The sequence below is a fragment of the Siphateles boraxobius genome, unplaced genomic scaffold (genome assembly GCF_051911475.1).
Source record: "Siphateles boraxobius isolate OS27281-9 unplaced genomic scaffold, OSU_SipBor_1 30, whole genome shotgun sequence".
NCBI classification, from domain to species: domain Eukaryota; kingdom Metazoa; phylum Chordata; class Actinopteri; order Cypriniformes; family Leuciscidae; genus Siphateles; species Siphateles boraxobius.
Window position 1 is genome coordinate 17,609,772 of NW_027508920.1, and position 18,202 is coordinate 17,627,973.

The 18,202-nt window shown below is 38.5% G+C and overlaps 1 protein-coding gene across 3 annotated transcripts; it reads left to right on the forward strand.

Annotated features, from left to right (window-relative positions):
• The first annotated feature begins 451 nt into the window (after positions 1-451).
• LOC143757326 (beta-galactosidase-1-like protein 2) lies at positions 452-18,067 on the forward strand. Of its 3 annotated transcripts, none has more exons than XM_077248381.1 (19): positions 452-704; positions 8,265-8,431; positions 8,515-8,583; positions 9,143-9,238; positions 10,062-10,170; positions 10,257-10,349; positions 10,439-10,520; positions 11,947-12,011; positions 12,329-12,413; positions 13,643-13,780; positions 14,645-14,725; positions 14,832-14,938; positions 15,588-15,734; positions 15,841-15,912; positions 16,069-16,147; positions 16,286-16,373; positions 16,845-16,953; positions 17,068-17,184; positions 17,356-18,067. In XM_077248381.1, exons 2-19 carry the CDS (start codon positions 8,268-8,270, stop codon positions 17,464-17,466), a joined length of 1,812 nt encoding a protein of 603 aa, XP_077104496.1. In that variant the 5' UTR covers positions 452-704; positions 8,265-8,267; the 3' UTR covers positions 17,467-18,067. The 3 variants fall into 3 exon arrangements, with proteins under 3 accessions (XP_077104496.1, XP_077104495.1, XP_077104494.1); XM_077248380.1 differs by lacking the exon at positions 452-704 and adding an exon at positions 7,469-7,572; XM_077248379.1 differs by lacking the exon at positions 452-704 and having other exon boundaries at positions 8,250-8,431.
• Positions 18,068-18,202: the final 135 nt, after the last annotated feature.

Below are 18,202 nucleotides of genomic sequence, written 5' to 3' on the forward strand. Positions count from 1 at the left end.
TAAGACTACAACTGTCCGTGCTGCACCTTTACAACATGTACCTTTTCCATTGTAGTAATAGGCCCATCTGAGAATGGCATTGGCCTTGCTTCATCGGAATCATCAGCAGGATCCCTGTCCACATCCAAATGCAGAGGTCGAAAAGGACACAATAAAAAGCATGTGCTGCCGCATAATGCCACTTGTTAGAGTGAAGTGTCTGAACTTATGAAAGCTATGAACATTTAAAATGTATTACTGTGTCTCAAGCCTTTTTCCCTCAGCTATATGAGCCCTGTGCACGAGGGACCCATATCTTCTAATCACTTTCTAGAAACAAGTCCTTTCTGCAACAGTGGTCTTGTGCAAGTATGTTACTCATTATAGGCAACTAGATACGTATTGTGCTTAGAGGAAACAAAAGCCAGCTGCACGAAAAGACTATATAAGAGGAAGAAAAGAGAAGTTGCTCGCTCTTCCTTGCAACCACCAACCTGACACACCAGTAGTTGTCAGGGGCAAGAAGCTTCAAACCTAGCTAGTATCTATCTGTTAGTTAGTACTCATTTATGATCTGTAACAAGTATTCCTTTTTCATTTGATTATTTTAATAAATTCTTTAACATTTATTAAAATCATCTGACTGGACCTTGGATCATTGAGTGTGAGTTACATTCTTCTAACCGGGCCAGAAGGACCCTTCCTGAAGAGAACAACATCAGAGGGTGAGCATTTTTTTGAGATAAGAATAATCACCATGATATTTGATTGATCAAACAGCCTAGCCAAAGAGGCAGCATATAACATGTGTATATGTATAAGAATATATGTATGACAAATTGTTATTGTTGGGAAGGAACAACCAATCAGATTAGTTGTTGCTCCATTGCGTCAATCACTTTCTGTTCCTGATGAGCCTACCACGCTACCACTTGGGTTTCTCAAGGATGTTAACTTACTTCCATGGTCAAAGTGGATATGTTTAAGTTGTGCGTCAATGATACTATGTAAGTAATTTACTGAGTGTTTCTATTCGATGTCAAATACTATGAATAATCAAACCATCGTGAGTTCGTTTGTGGTGACGACGATCTTAGATTCTAGCCTAAGATGTTCATTTAACATGGATATATTCCAAATATACTTGAGTTCAGAATAATAACGATCACTGATTAATGCTTTACTGTGTATAAATGTATGTTTAAACAATGTATAGATCCGTTCTGTGATTATATAGATTTGTTAGCTTATTGTGTAATGACTGAGCAAAGACATTTCGGATAATTCCGTTTATGAGCGCTACGCGCCACCTAGTGGTAAAAATCGCTATTACATTGTATAATGTTATGTTCATAATAGAATGATATTGGGATAAATGCCAGCTGTTATTAATGATAATGGAAATGTTTGATATTTTCTAATTAGTGTTATTCACTGTTTCAGACCACACAACATACTACCTCAGATACCATGTCTAATAGGATAGTGCCATTCAATGTCCTGTGGTCTGACTGTGCCGTTCATTGTGCTAAATATTCATGCTGGACCTAATTAAAACTGTTACTTCTGATTCCTGCCTCCTGTGTTCTGACCGGCACACCAGTGCGAGCACAGCTATATTGAACAGTCCTAAGCAAACTCATTAATAGTTATAGTGCGAACACGGTTGAAGAGTACCACAAAAGGTAGACTTATAATATAAAGGGGAAATCTATTATTTAATAATAGAATACGAATTTGTATAGACTGATTGTCACATGTCCGTCCTGTCTTTGTGATAAACATGAGTGTTGTTATGTTGGGCCATGTGCTCTTGTCATTGTCTGGTCCCTCCCCCTTGTTATCTGATTATTGGTTTATTCGTCCCACCTGTTATCCTCGTTACCCTCCTTATTTGCCTTTCTATTTAATCTACCTGTGTTTGCTGTCCTGTGCTCGTACGTTGTTTATTGTTTCGGTGTTGTCCGGTGGAGTTCGGTACCGGTCCTGTTTTGCCATGTCAGTGTTGGATTTAGTTCTGAAATCATTGGATTCTTTTGTTGGTTTGTTTATTTTATGTTTTCTTTATTAAACCTAATCAATTCACTCCGCACTTGAATCCTTTCTTCCATTCTCCACAACCCACCGTGGCAGAACGTACGAGGCAATGTGGATTCAGCGGAGCGAACTCTCTCCTGAGGAGAGAGAGAATGGGATTTCTTTGTTTAAATACCTCACCATGTGCGTTCAAAGGTATGAGGAAAGGAGGGCAGCAGAGTCTTCCTCACGGGTCTCATCAGGAATGAAGTCATCATCTCTGGATCCGTCAAGCGTGGGGACTTCATCGATGGTTTTAGCCAGCCTCAAGTCTGCACACATCCGTCAGAAAGGACGGAGGAGGACAAGGAGACCTGCACCTGCCCACTCAGAGACTGTTCATGTTCCGTCTGCCCAGTCAGAGACTGTTCACGTCACGTCTGCCCAGTCAGAGACTGTTCACGTCACGTCTGCTCAGCCGGAGACTGTTCACGTCACGTCTGCCCAGCCAGAGACTGTTCACGTTACGTCTGCCCAGTCAGAGACTGTTCTTGTCACATCTGCCCAGCCGGAGACTGTTCACGTTCCGTCGGCCCAGTCAGAGACTATCCACGTCACATCTGCCCAGTCTGAGACAGATCTAGTGATGCCCATTTGTGTGGTCGCCAAGGCAGTACTGGACTATTTGGAGCGGTTGGCTCGGATCTTGGACATGCCTGTGTCTGCTGTTCCAGAACCGGAGCCAGGGTCTGCTATTCCAGAGTCGGAGCCAGTGTCTGTTGTTCCAGAACCGGAGCCGGTACCTGTTCCGGAGCTGGAGCCGGAGCCAGTGTCTGTTCATGAGCCGGAGCCAGTGTTTGTTCATGTTCCGTCTGGCCAGCCAGAGTCGGTTCACGTCCCATCGGCCCAGTTTGAGAGAGATCTAGAGATGCCCACTTGTGGGACCACCAAGGCTATGAGAGCCTATTTGGAGCGTCTGGCTCGGAGCCTGGACAAGCCGGTGTCTGCTGTTCCAGAGCCGGAGCCAGTGTCTGCTCTTCCAGAGCCGGAGCCAGAGCCAGTGCCAACTTCCTGGTTGAGCTGCACTATAGGTTGAACAGTTATGGACCGGCGACGCCGCTCTGTATACCCTATATGTGCTTATGACATGTGCTGTCCTGCATTGCTGGCCACCTGTTTCCCACTTATCTATGTTCCCTGGGAATCCCTGGGACTCATGAAGTGGAGGCTGGGCGCGCACGGCGTTGACAGTGGGTTCCCGTAGCGTAAGCTAGTTTACGCAATACAAGAGAACCTCTCGTAAGAGAACGATACTCGGTTACTAACGTAACCTCGCTTCTCTCTAGAAGAGGGAACGAGTATTGCGTAACCTGACCGTGCAGGCACCACGAGCGTCTTATCGCTTCAGCTGATGAAACCAGTGAGACAACCTACGAGCCTGGCTTTTATACGCTAAGCCACCCCCATTTTGGCAGGCTATGACGCGTAAGGGTGCCACGCGCGAGGCTCAGTGGTAGGTTGCAGCAGTTGCCGCAGGGCAACCAATGAGCACGCGATATGGCCTGCTCTAGGTCTGCTAGCTGCTGCACTGCGTTGACAATAAATACAAAATGAAGGATAATTTTTTGGCTTCAATATCTCGAGCAAAGATGACTTTACTCGTAGCGTAAGCTAGCTTACGCAATACTCGTTCCCTCTTCTAGAGAGAACCGAGGTTACGTTAGTAACCGAGTATCATTTTTATTTTGCACCGACAGTTAAAGGGTTAATGCGATGAGTTCGGAAAAGGCCGGGTAAAGAGAAACGAGCGAGTGAGTTCGCCGTGTGCATTAGTGTAGGCTACACTGGTTCTTGCGTTCCGATTATAAGTTCAGAAACGGAGCCTCCCTTGTCTTGTCCTTCAAGGGTTACAATAGTCCCTGGTCAGACGTTACAATAGTTTGAATGTTTGAAAAAAACATTAGATCATACATTTGCAAGAAAAATTAAGAAGAAAATCCTATTCACCACGGAAAAAACGGGGGCAAAAAAGCATTATACTCACCAAAACTACTGATTATGTTTTACACAAAATCCATCCTAATTTCTTTCCTCAAAACGACTTCAATTACTCTGGTGTGTACAGGTTATCTGTGCGTTTCTGTCAGTTCTGTTTTTACCCGGACAGATCATATAGACTATCGAATAGAGTTCTGTGACTGCGTTAAGCAGGATAAGGCTGAATAAGGGATTTTTTCCCGGTAGTATTGAACCTGCTGGGGGTCAAGGTGGGAAAGAAACATTAATTTGTGGGTTGAAAAACTATTAAATCTACAGGAATGTATTTTAGTATATGCAGTTCACTACAGACGCGGTTAGCTAGCTCAGGCTCTGACTACCAGTAATAGTACGCGCTCTGACCACCCAATCAAACGACGTGAAAATGCAGACGTTATTGTACGCCTGCTAGATGGCCCCCGGTGCAGTCAAATCGAAATCTGATTGGCTGATTAAATCTGACTGATTATCTGATTGGTTAAAGCAACGGTTTCATTTCCATTCATTTTAAGCTACAGGCGCCTGCACTGTCGATTCTGAAGGCCTCAAGGCAGATTTATTTTATCCTGGCAACACATGATGGCTGAAATATAATTGGATAAAAGCACTAAAAGAAATATACAATACTGGAAGCAGCGCAACCAAGAGAAAAGCTGTGAGATTAAGAGAATGGACTATTGGGAATAATTTAATAGTCATTCATGGAAAAAATATTTTCTAAATTGCAAGTCAGTGATTCTGATATTGTTTAGGCCAGCAGAGAAGGCCTTGCTGGCCCTGATGGCCCACCACTGTGTAGCCTACAGTTGAAGATGGTGAAGTTTTCGGATCATTTCTCTCTTTCTTACTCTTTCTTGTCCCTCGCCTTTCGGGTGGACGGTCCTCTTCAACCGTAGAGGGATGTTGCGGTGCCACCTGCATCATCAGTGGTTCTGCCACTGTGATTGGAAAAAGTGGCCGTAATTCGACTCCAGCAGGTGGAGTTGGATGTTCTGGAAATATTTCCATCTCAGCAGAAGATACCTCACAGTCTCTATCTTCAGTCTCCACCTCTATATCGTCTGGAGGCTTCTGGAAGGACTTTTCCTGAATGTGGCTAGATTCTTGCGAACTAGGTAAACAGTGTACAGTTGAGACATGAGTACAGGTGAGACACCTTAAATAACTTGCGTACGCAGCAATCACAAGTTGTGATTTTTGCTGTGCACATGTGTATTAGTGTCCTCTTTGATCGTGGGAAATTTGACCAACGGCCGCATCTCTGATCCGAAGATATCAGCAAAAGTTTTTTTTCTAAGATAAGACTTTTACTTCACCATGCAAACTCCACAATGAATTGCTTATTATCCTTATCTGACTGTTAAACGTAACTGGTATCATCACAAACGTTATTCTGTGCCCTAAAACCTGGCATATTTCATGGTATTGTGTCATGCAAGGTAATTGGAAAATCTAGAGAAATATGCGAGGTGGCCAGCGGGGTCTGGTTGAGTCACACGTGTCTCAACTGTACCCCGATAGGGTTCTATTAGGAAACACACTGTTTAGTTGTTCAGTGTTATGATAACAGGTTAAACGTCGTAATTAGCCAGCATAGGACGCAAATTAAATTAAATTTTGATATTTGCGATATTTAAACAGTGTATTATTAATGAATATATTAAATATATTTTTCCTGTTTTAAATATTTTAACCAGTGCTAATTTAAATAAAATTAATGAATTTAAATGGATGAATTAATAAACATGTTGCCCAATTGTTATTGTCTTTATTTATTATATTTGCAATGAACGTTTAGTTACCTTTACATCAATAAAAATGGGTGTCTCAACTGTACCATGGTACTGTCTCAACTGCACCATGGTACTGTCTCAACTGTACCACACATGGGTAGCCTACAGTTGAGACAACGTTGAGAGAAAAAGCACCGTATTTTTATGAGCTAATTGTGGAAAATATAAACTACTTATGGGTATTATTGATTGATAATGTCTTACTCTACAAGCTAATGAAATGTCATGTGGCATGTCATGTTGAAGTTCACTTCTTTTCAGTATCTATTTTTGTGTGAAAAATCAAAATGCAAAAAGTATCTCAGCTGTACTCAGTCTACCTGTGCATCACTTTCATATAGAATGAACCAACCCATTGAAACTCTCGTACAGCTGAGGCAGGAGAACTACAGCAGCACGGTTTGCAATGAAGCAGGTGCTCAGCAGACTATGAGAAAATACTTTTCTTTCTCTTTTTTTTTTCTAAATGAAAAAGTTACACGTGCAGCAGCGTAAGATTTCTGAAATTGATTAGACTTGACAGGCAATACGTTCAAATTACTTCAATATTCTAACTCTATTCTGTGCTAGGAATATAAACAGACCGACGCTTCCATTGTTTGACTGTCAACCAATATTTTCTACTCAAATTGTGTATTTTAAACTGCACAGTTGTTTTTTCGTGATTTTGGTATTATTTATGTCGCCAAGCACCACAGACAAGGGAAGCTGGAAGCAGGGCTATAGCTGACACAGGATCTCATAAACTTCGGTAAAATAAAAGAAGATAATGTTAAATGGTTAAATATTTACATGTACGGTGCTTAAAATGTAAGACGCAAGCTAAACGCTATTGGCCATTTAAAGAAGCCTTTCGTTATGTCCCGCCCTGACTTCCTGTTACAAAAGGAACGTAAACACATCGAGTGAAACTGGATAGTCAAGCATTGAGAGATGATCTTATGGAAAGTACATGCCAATCTCTAAGTATGGTGATGGGAATGTGATGATTTCGGGCTATTTTAATTCCAAAGGCCAAGGGAACCTTATCAGGATGCATAGTATCCTGGATCCATGAAATAACAGGCCTTTAAAAATAAAAATCTGCATGCCTCTATGGGAATTTAACATGTGTCCTGACTTATGCAACCTGTATTTAAAGGAAGAACATTTATTTATTTATCTATGATACATTATTCATTCACAAATAAAATTGGTGTCCTTAAAGGTTGGATTTTTTCCTCATTTTTAAAATTAAGGTATTAAGATCAACTTCCAAAAGATCATTTTTTTATTCCTCTTTTTAGTCAAATTTAGCATGGGTGTGTTCACTTATGCTATCCACTTTATAAAAAAACACATACATTACATACAGACACGGACATTATCATATAGTGATTTTATTTTATATTCATATTTGCTATATATATATATATATATATATATATATATATATATACTGTATATATATATTAATAGTTCGTTTTTAACTTGTTGTTAGTTGCATTGTAGGCGATAACCCAGAGGAAAACCATTTCACTATATTACAATGCATGACAAATAATGTGACATTGAACCTTGAACCTATGTTTGTTTGCTCCTCAAAACAAAGCTTGCATTGTTCTCTTTGTATCAGTGCATTCTGGACATTGCTTCATTGATTTCCCTTTGCTCCAGCTGGTACAGTGGCCACAGCTTTGATTACTGCTCCTCTCCTAATAACAGCCAGTGCAATTGCATTGTATGAAATTTTTTTTTTTAATTTAAGGTAAGACTCCTAGTTTGGCTAATATGTAATTTGTACATATGTCTTGTTATCTGTAGTGTGTTATTTAATTAAAGGATCATTGCTCATTACTAGTTCTAACCCTTGTTAAAAGCAAACATTTTAAAAACATTTAGAACTAATTAGAGAAATAATATGCTTTAAAATGATATGAATTAAATGCAATGTTTTCAGACACTGAATTGCATGTTATTTACAATTAAGATAAAATGTATCGTAGTTCAAATTGATATTAAATAGATTTCTTTTGAAACTTGTGTCATGTATAGAAATATTTTTGTAATTATACTTTTGAAATGATGAAATTCCAGTTTAGACACTTAAGCAATTCCAGTACACAATCAAGCACAATTTTTTTTTCACAAGGGACTACTACTATTAATACAACTTACTATTATACTTACTATTACTTACTATTACAACTCTTATTGAATAGAGAGGCCAAACTTTACAGCAATAAACATGGAGAATGTTCTCTTAGGAAAAGAGACAACATTGCTGTTTACAAAAATGTTGATATTAGCGACACTACAAAGGCCTTAATGCAGTAACTGCACGGCTGCACCAAAATCTCGTTGTTGTTTTCATATCCAGTTTAAACATGGGTACTGTATTTTATATAAAATATTCTGTCATTTTTTTAAAAAAATTTGTTTTTTGGTTCTTTTTTTTAGAGAATGTCAGAAAGAGAAGGACTCAGGGCAGACTCTACCCACTTCACTTTAGGGGGAGCACCATTTCTGATCCTGGGAGGCTCCGTTCATTACTTCCGGGTCCACAGGGCATACTGGAGGGACCGGCTGCTGAAACTGAAGGCCTGTGGTCTCAATACTCTCACGACGTAAGACCATGACAGGGGTTCAAGGACAGTTTATTTTTCCTCTCTAAGTCATCTTGAAGAGTCTTATTCGTTCTGTCTGTCAGGTATGTGCCATGGAATCTGCATGAACCAGAAAGAGGAGTTTATCTGTTTCAGGAGCAGCTGGATATGGAGTAAGTGATTTTTTTTGGGGGGGTCTTTAACTACTGTGAACCTACATTTAGATTAATAATTTGCTACAATGCACTTATTGTGCACAATATTTTTTACATTGTACTTCTATTTTATACCTGCATGTAATTACAGCTCTAATTAATAATCTATAATTACACTGTTGATCCTTCCCTTACATCTTAACCCACCCTTAAACCTAACCATACCACCAAACCTGTACCTTACTTAGTACATAGCAGTTAAAAACACCAAGTGTGACCTATAAGAACTTTAAGAATAAGAAGAAAATATTAGTGACAGAATTTGGCTTAGAGATGCTAGGAGGGTTGCCTGAGTTCTGGGTGGTTACTGTACCAAATCAGATATCTTGATATTTTGATCTTCATACATGGATTGTAAATTTAATCCCGCATTCAATATAATTTTTTTCCCCCTGGGTTTGAAAACTCTCACAGCCATGTATGAGCCACAGTGATGCTTGCATCAGCAATACACATTTCATGTTCTGTTTTCACCAGTGTACTCATCTGTTTATCAAACTCTTTTGCTTGTTTACAGGGAGTACATTCGTCTCGCAGGGGAATTAGGCCTCTGGGTCATTCTGCGTCCAGGGCCATATATATGTGCCGAGTGGGATTTGGGCGGTTTACCAAGGTTAGTGCATCACCTGTTTTATGAAAATAATTATTGTGTGTGTGTGTATCCTTTCTTGTTTGCTTTAGTCTTTGGTACTGTTCTCGTGCTTGTCAAAAATGGCCGCAATTTATTTTTCAATGAAATGATTGTATTATATGTTTAGTTCAATAATATTTTTTGTTTAATATTTTGTATTTTTAGGGGACTTTATGGTTCTAAATTATATTTATGCAGTAGTTATAATCCATTTATTCACTTTTTGAGCATGGACCTGAACAGTCATAAATCTTTAAGGCTTTCGAGCACATACTTAAGTTGGGTCTCTTTTTTAAAAGAAGACTCTTGGCAGATTATTGCTGAAGTGAAAAAAGTTCAAAAAATTAAATATTTTATAAATATCATATATGAAATATGTAATATATTTGTCAAACACACTTTACTCTAAAACTGTGAGAAAATCAAAGCTATAAATCTAAACAATTCGTGTTCCAAATTTGAGGTTGATATCTCAGAAAATTAGCTTTCAATAAGAATTTATTTGTGCTCAGTACCAAATGTTTAACAATACAAATGTGACAATTTTTTTCTGGACCATTTAAACTTTTCGTGAATTCATGTCCATGATTTTTTGTGTGTGTGTTTTGTTTTGTGTGTGTATTCACAGAGCAACACAAACAACCTTTACCAAGTTCCGTACCATTCCGATGAAAAAAAATAAAAAAAAATAAAAATAAACGACAATTTTGAAAATTGATAAATAAAGAACAGCACCAGAGGTTTAATATCACAGGTTTGTGTTAGTAATACTTTTTTGTTTGTTTGTTTACCTTGTTTTAATTAGCTGGCTGCTTCAAGATAAGAAAATGAAACTAAGAACGACCTACTCTGGTTTCACAAGTGCTGTGAACTCGTACTTTGATAATCTGATTCCGAGAATCACACCCCTCCAGGTGCCTTTTTTTATTTGTTGAAAATTATTAAATAAATGTAATTGTTAATTATTGTATTGAAACTGCGTCCATTGCTCTCCATGCAGTTTAAGAATGGAGGCCCTGTTATTGCTGTTCAAGTAGAGAATGAATACGGTTCATATGCGAAGGATGAGCAATACCTGTCGTTCATCAAAGAGGTATGGAATGAAATGAAATCATTAACTTTTACTCTGCAATATGGTTATCCATTTCTTTTATGCATACAGTTTGTTCTGAAAATCAACAGGCGTTACTGTCCCGGGGAATCTCTGAGTTTCTTATGACATCAGATAACCATGAAGGGTTAAAATGTGGAAGGGTGGATGGAGGTAACGCTTATATATCCATTAATTTATTTAGTGTTCTCACTGCTATTTAATAATGTGATATCCACAATCAATGCGATATTGGAATAATTTCATTTTGATTACTTTATTGTTCATTAGTTCGGGGACAGAGAGATTTTCAATGTTCTTGACAGAAGTCTCTTATGCTCACCAAATCTGCATTTATTTGAGCAAGAATATTATCAAATAAAATGTTATCTTTTGTAATATATTTTAAATTGTAATTTATTCCTGTGATGCAAAGCTGAATTTTCAGTATGCTTACTAGGACTAGATGTTAAAATCCCTTGATAATCAGCAAGCGCTGTTGTCGGAGATGTCCTCTTGGGTGGGGATTGATTGGGGGATGACCACCTGGTGCCTCCAACACGACACATCCTCAGTTGTGCACCCCGGCCTCATTGGGTGTTTCGGCCTTTTATTACAATACACCCTCACCCGAGGCTGGCCCACCACAGGCTGATCAGACCTGGGTGTGTGTCGCACTGGAGGCTCCATGAGGTCACTTGGCAGCCCATACAGTCTCCTTCCGCTTCAGCCACAGCCAGTGACTGCTTCTTTCGGCAGCAGTTGCAAGGTCTTTGATGGTCTTCCGCTGAGCCTGTCCTCTGATTCCAACCTCCTTTAGTAGCCTTGTGGTGGAACTAGCTACAAAGCCCCTGCTACCCACTTCCACTGGACGCAAGTTTACCTTCCATCCCCGGTCCTCTGCTTCGGCAGCCAACTCTGCATATCGCAACATTTTTCTTTTAAATGCCTCATCGATGGCTTCCTCCCACGGGACTGTCAGCTCCACTATGTAGACACTTCGACAGGATTTGGACCAAAACACAGGTTGGTCACTGCAATTTCGGATGGGAAGGTGAGCCTCTGATTTAAGTCTACCCGCATTCCCAGTCCCGAGCTGCGTTCAGTGTGCATGAGTCTGGAGGCAATCGATTGATCGACTGTTTCTCCGCTTCCCGGACGAAGGATGTTGGTTGCCGGATGGTAGTCTGGGCTTCCTGGGGCATGGCGTTGACAGTTACCCTCTTACTCTCCAGTGTAGCAGCATCATTACTCCAGTCTTCAGTGTCACATGATCCGTCAGAAATGTTATTTGGTGCTCAAGAAACATTTCTAATTACTATACTATCAATGTTGGAAACAGTTGTGCTGCTTAATATTTCTGTGGAAACCCGAATACGATTTTTTTTCAGTATATTTGATGAACAAAGTTCAAAAGAACAGTTTATTTTTTTTAATTGATTGTTGTAACAATGTAAAAGTTTGAACAATTTAATGCATCCTTGCTGATAATTTTAATTAAAAAAGAATCTTACTGACCCTAAACTTTCAACAGTGCTGTAGGGTAAGTAAAGTTCCTCTTCCACAGATTAAATGTAATTGTTCTCACTTCTTCTAAAAGTCTTGCAGACAGTGAACCTGCAGAGATTGTCATCTGGTGATGTACAGCATTTGGCAGAATTACAGGTCAGTATTTTAGATGTTTTCACATTTTGATCAATTTACTTTGTTAAAATGGCAAAATCTGCATTTAAATCTGCTAATTCTTACAGCCGAAGTAAAACCTCCTATACTTCATGAAGATGATGTATGATAAAAAAATATAGCTTACTGAACAATGAAATGCCTACAAATAGTACATGATTATATAAAACTCTAAATTAATTGAGCAGCAGCAGTTTATAAAACTAACCTACAACATATGGCAGCACAAAAGATATCTGAACATTTCTGAGAGCACAAAAGATATCTGAACATTTCTGAGAGCATTTTCTGTGCCGCAGCCGAAGAAGCCGCTGATGGTGATGGAGTATTGGTCCGGGTGGTTTGATACCTGGGGAGAACCTCATCATGTTTTCACTGCACAAGGTATAGGATCTCATCAAAGTGGTCACAGTTGTAGGCTATTTCTGTCTGACGGCGGTTTCACACTGCACGCGTTAGCAGAGCGTAAGCATATTTTTTTTTGACGCCCATGTTAACAGATTAGAGCATTCACAACGCACGCAGAGGCGACGGGGCAGCGCGTAACAGGAGCAGAGCAGGAGCGGCAGTGCCGCGATATCGGCGCCCAGTCTATTTTTGCCGCGCCGCTTACGCCGAATTAAAGTGACAATGCATTTATCATGGCCAAAATACACAGCAGCTTTACCCAAAAATCGCATTAATGATATCTATTGTGTTTTAAACAGTCAAACAATAGTCCTTCATCAATTTAAAAAGAAAACAAGTGTCCAAAAACAAACTTGTTGCCCAAACTATAAAAACAAGGATGAACCAAACGTTATATAATATATTAATTAATAAAATAAGCTTCTTGACAAGTCTTTTTTCTTAAATGTATTTGAAAATCGAAATAAAGCAATGCCAACTTACTCAGTAGGCTACTCTGTCTATAGGCCTACACACGCCGCGGTTCAGCCCCGCGCGTCAAACGCTGCCAGTGTGAAAGCAAAACGCGCATGTCCTGCTTCCGCTCACCGTACGCACTGCTCCTGCGCTGCTTGCGCTCTGCTAACGCTTGCAGTGTGAAACCGGCGTGAGTCTTGTTTTCATTAGTCACATGTCTTCCTTTGTTCTGTTTTCCCACCATTCCTTTGTTTCCACGGTAACCTTCATTAGTTAATCTATCACACCTGTTTCCTCGTTAGTCTTGTCAGCTGTGCCTCGTTTCCCTGATTTGTTTCCCTATGTTTTTAAGCCCTGTGCTGCCTTGTCATTGTCTGATCTACGTTGTAGTAAATGTGTGTTAACCTTCTGTCCGTCTTCTATGTACCTGTACGATTTATATAGTGAGTAAAAGTTTGCACGGGAACTTGATTTGGGTCTTCTTCTGCCTGCACCACAACATGGACACAGACGGTCTACCAAGGCAGACGGAACAAACCACCTAGAATAAGCACCGCCTTTAAATCTGTGTCTACTGTAAACTTACTTTTTGCATGAGACAATGCAATATAAATAAATGTATGAAAAAATGTATTTATTTATACTTGCACTGCATGATCCATTTTCTCTTGTCAGTATGTACTTTATACTTTGTGATTAATTCTCTCTGCTTTGACACATATTGTGTCTGCTTTTTTCTGTTATGACAGAAATGATCTCTATAGTGCGAGAGCTTCTGGATCGTGGCATCTCCATCAATTTTTACATGTTTCATGGAGGAACCAACTTTGGATTCATGAACGGCGCAGTTGACCTGGGCACCTACAAACCACAGACGTGCAGCTACGGTTCTGTAGTTTTAATATTCATGACCACTGAATAGAAATTCATACAGGTTTGGAAGAACTTGAGGATGAGTAAATTAAGGCTGTGGAACAATTAATCGTGATTTATGTAATATATGTGTGTAGACTATTTTTTTGTATGCATACAGGCACACAAATGCACTTATATATTTAATAAGTGTGTTTGCATACATACATACATACATACATACATACAAATTTAATCCCGCATTCAATATCATTTTTTTCCCCCTGGGTTTGAAAACTCTCACAGCCATGAATGAGCCACAGTGATGCTTGCATCCTCAAGTTATATGTATCTAACTTTTTTTTTCTTTCTTAAATATATACGTGCATTTATATACAAAATAATTATACACAGTCTACACTCATATATTATGTAAACTGTTATGCTCCCAATTAGTTTTCTAGGAGCAAAAAGGAAGTAACGCTTTAAAGCAAAAGTTACCAGCGACAAAGAGAAGCCCCAGTACACAATACACAAAGTAAGATTTACAATAATCAAGTGTTAGCATTAATACAGTGAAAAAAGAACCCTAAACAAACAACTCCAAAATAAAAAGGAATGAAGTATGTTCTTCAGGAACTGGTAAAGCCAAAATAACAAACAAAAGATCACTACCTGGTAGAGGAAATCGAATAAACTTTTATTTTGGATGCGATTAATCGTTTTTACAGCCCTTGAGTAAATTATGACAACATTTAATTTTTGGGGGAACTTTGCCTTTAAAGCAGCACAACTGTTTTCAATGTTGATAAGAAATGTTTCTTACGCTCCCCAAACTTTTGAAGGGTGTTGTAACTGTGTTTTTAAAGTAATTGGCACTTCAACATTGTCTCTTTTAGATTATGATGCTCCATTGACTGAGAGCGGTGATTATACAACCAAGTATCATCTCTTGAGAAACCTGCTGAGCACCTACAACAGTACGCTTCTACACAATCTGCTATTTTAAAAATGTATTTATGGAGCTGAATCTCTCCATCCCTCTCTGCTTGTCTCTTAATCTCGGTCTGTCTCTATCTATGACAGAGGAGCCGATATCAGAGCCGCCAGCTGTGCAGAGCAGAAGAGCATATGAGCCAGTGGTTGTTTCTCATTACATTTCTCTTTGGGAGAGTCTTCAATGTGCAGAAACGGTAAGAACAATGTATCATATCACACTATAACATTCTTTCTTTTACTTTACTTCCCTTAAAGGGATAATTTACCCCAAAAATTGTCATCATATACCCACCCTCATGTCCCAAACCCACAAGACTTTCATTCATCTTCAAAGCACAAATGCATTTTTTAAATATTATCTCATATATTTTTTTTGTCCCTCCATTGGAAATTCACACAACCAAAGCAATTTTCAATCTTCAAAAAGTTTATAAAGACATTGCAAATATAATCCATTTGAATTGAGAACCTTAAACAAGTCTTTTGAAGAGAAATTTTTAAATGATGAACAGATTCACATAAACATTGATCAATGTACTATACTTACACAGAGCTCATCAAATATGTTAAACCGAAGCAAAATTGTGCTTACTTGGTACGTGAGAACAAACATTATTGGTTTTTGCACATCAAGCACGTGCATTTGAGCTTCCATTTCATCAAAACTGACCCAGTTTACATCGTTTTAGGCCTACCATTAAATATCACTAGGAAATGTCATATGAGGAAGGAAAAGTGGTTTTGCATCCACTGTTTCATTTTGTAGGGAAAAACTAGAAAGAGGAGAACCTGTATTTGGCAAGAAATGTTCCCAAAAATGACTTAACACTATTTGTCCAATAGCATTTCCGAGCTGATGATCCTGTCAGCATGGAGAACCTTCCTGCAAACCACAACAATGGTCAGTCCTATGGGTACACACTCTATCAGACTGACATTTATATAGGTGGAGAACTCAACTCAAGGAACCATGTTCGTGACAGAGCTCTGGTAAGATCTTTTCTTATCTATTTAGGCCTTAATTTCAGGTTATAATAGATAACAATAACAATCAAGGCGAGAACTGAATTTGAACGAATTCTAATCTCTTTTAAAGGTGTTTATTGACCGAGAACTGATTGGTGTTTTGGACTATAAAACTCAGAAAGTTAGAATATCTCACAGTAAGGTAAATATGATGCATTGTTATATTAAAAGTACTATTATTATATCAGTATTATAAAATAGAAAAAAGATTTGAGTACTTTGAGTTAATATTCCTTCTTTGACTTACAACAATCTTTTTTCTGAATGTATTAATCTTGCGCTAATTACACTTTTGCAGAGTGAGAGGACGTTGAGTTTGCTTGTTGAGAACTGTGGGCGAGTGAACTATGGTCCAGCCCTGGACAACCAGCAGAAAGGTGTGATAAGATTGATTTAATAAAAATAAATAAATAATATTGACTTTTTTTAGTTGTATGTCCCACAGTACTGTAATGTATATGATGAGGGATGTAGTGAACATAACATGCCATTCATAATTGTTTTCATCCATACAGGGCTTATTGGGGATATAACTCTGAACGATGTACCTCTAAAAAAGTTCTCCATGTACTGTTTGGATATGAAAAACAGTTTCATAAACAGGTTAATTCTGAGTATTTGCTTCTGAATTGTGTCTTAAGTGTATGGAAGCTTGTTTCTGCCAAACTTTTTATTTCATAATTGTGAGGTAAAGAATGTCAATTACTAACTCAGGAAGTACGCTAAGTCAGTTTTTTTTTTATTCCATTGCGGACGCATAATAGTTTCCATAATATAGCTTCCATAATAGTTTTATACTAAAATGGGTAAGTTAAGCAATTACTGGCATGGGTTAAGAACTGGCACCATCTCTAACCTTAGTGAGTTTCTGAGCGCTTTCTCTTGTCATTATAGTTTGGTAGGACAAATTGTTCTGGGTGATTTAGGTGGAAACGCAGCTCATGACAAGGAAAACGAGAGAGGGCGCTCAGACATGCAGTGTGAAATTAGTAAGACTTTGCAAAGAGTGAGAGAAAACACAGGGCTTATAAACCCAGATCATAGGTCAAAACTGAATCTCTCAATTTGTATTAGATTGCAATCACTGAAATGGATGTCTGTCGGTCAGAAGCCCTCCTACCCTGCGTTTTTCAGGGGAACCCTGGTTGTGGATCAGCCCACAGATACTTTTGTGAAGCTGCCGGTGAGTCTACAGTTTAATTTCATTTTCTACACATTTACTTTTTATCCTTGACTGACATCCTCACAGCCTGAGAACATGGACACCACAAATCATGTTGATCTGTACTGTTGGCAGAATTGGAGTAAAGGAGTGGTTTTTGTGAACGGGCAAAATCTTGGGCGCCACTGGTCGGTTGGTCCTCAGAAATCCCTCTATCTCCCCGGTCCCTGGCTCAAGAGTGGAGATAATGAGGTAACTGGCTTTGTGTAAATATGTAGGCAAATAAACATTTCACTGTGGTGAAGTATAGCAAAAGCCATAAACTGGTTCTAGAAAATGTATTTTGCATGCATCAGTAATAAAATCTTTGTCTTCCTTTAAATCTATGAAATGCGATGCATGTAAATCTTTTTCTATCTCTAGATTGTTGTTTTTGAGGAACTCAAAGCTGCGGAAACAATCCATTTTGCTGAAAATCCAGAATATAGCAAGACAGTCGAAGTATCTACACAATTGTTTTGCACCCTTCTTTGAAACACACCTGCAGTTTTACAATGTATCTAGGGCTAACATCCATCAAAACAGCAGATCTGAACATAAATTACTTGAGGCAAGACAAAAGGGTGAACATTTTGTAATAGTACATCACCTCCCCTTTTGATTTATCACAGTATATTAAGATTTTTATTTTTTTTGCATTGCAAATTCTGAAATGTTGTTTAAATGTGAATGATGCATTATCTAATTATGTGCTAATTTGCTTACATTTCCAGAGCAGAGATCTAAACATTGGATAAACCAGATTTAAAGTTCTTGTTTCATTTTGTTGCCATATTAGAGTTTAAGGTTGTTCCAAAGAGAAGTTTGGAAGTCTCTTTTTATCACTCCATACATCAGAAAATACCGTCAAGATCCAGAAAGCCTAAAATAATTACCATGCATTAAGGAATAAAATGTATAAATTAAGCAAATGTTAAATGAACAAATATCTCTGTAAAAACTTTCAGAAGCATTTGGTGTATGTGAGTGCTTCTGATGTGAGGAAAACAGCCTTTAATAAGATGTATTGTAATTGAAATCTACAGATGTAAAAAGCTAAAGTGTAATAAAATAAACACTTATTCTTACTACTAACCGTAATATTCCTTGTGTACCAGTATCAATCACGGCTGTATGTAATCACACATAACATAAGCACAACATACATTAGTTGCAACAGGATTTTCTAAACACAATAACATGCAACACTTAATATAGGCTACCATAATAA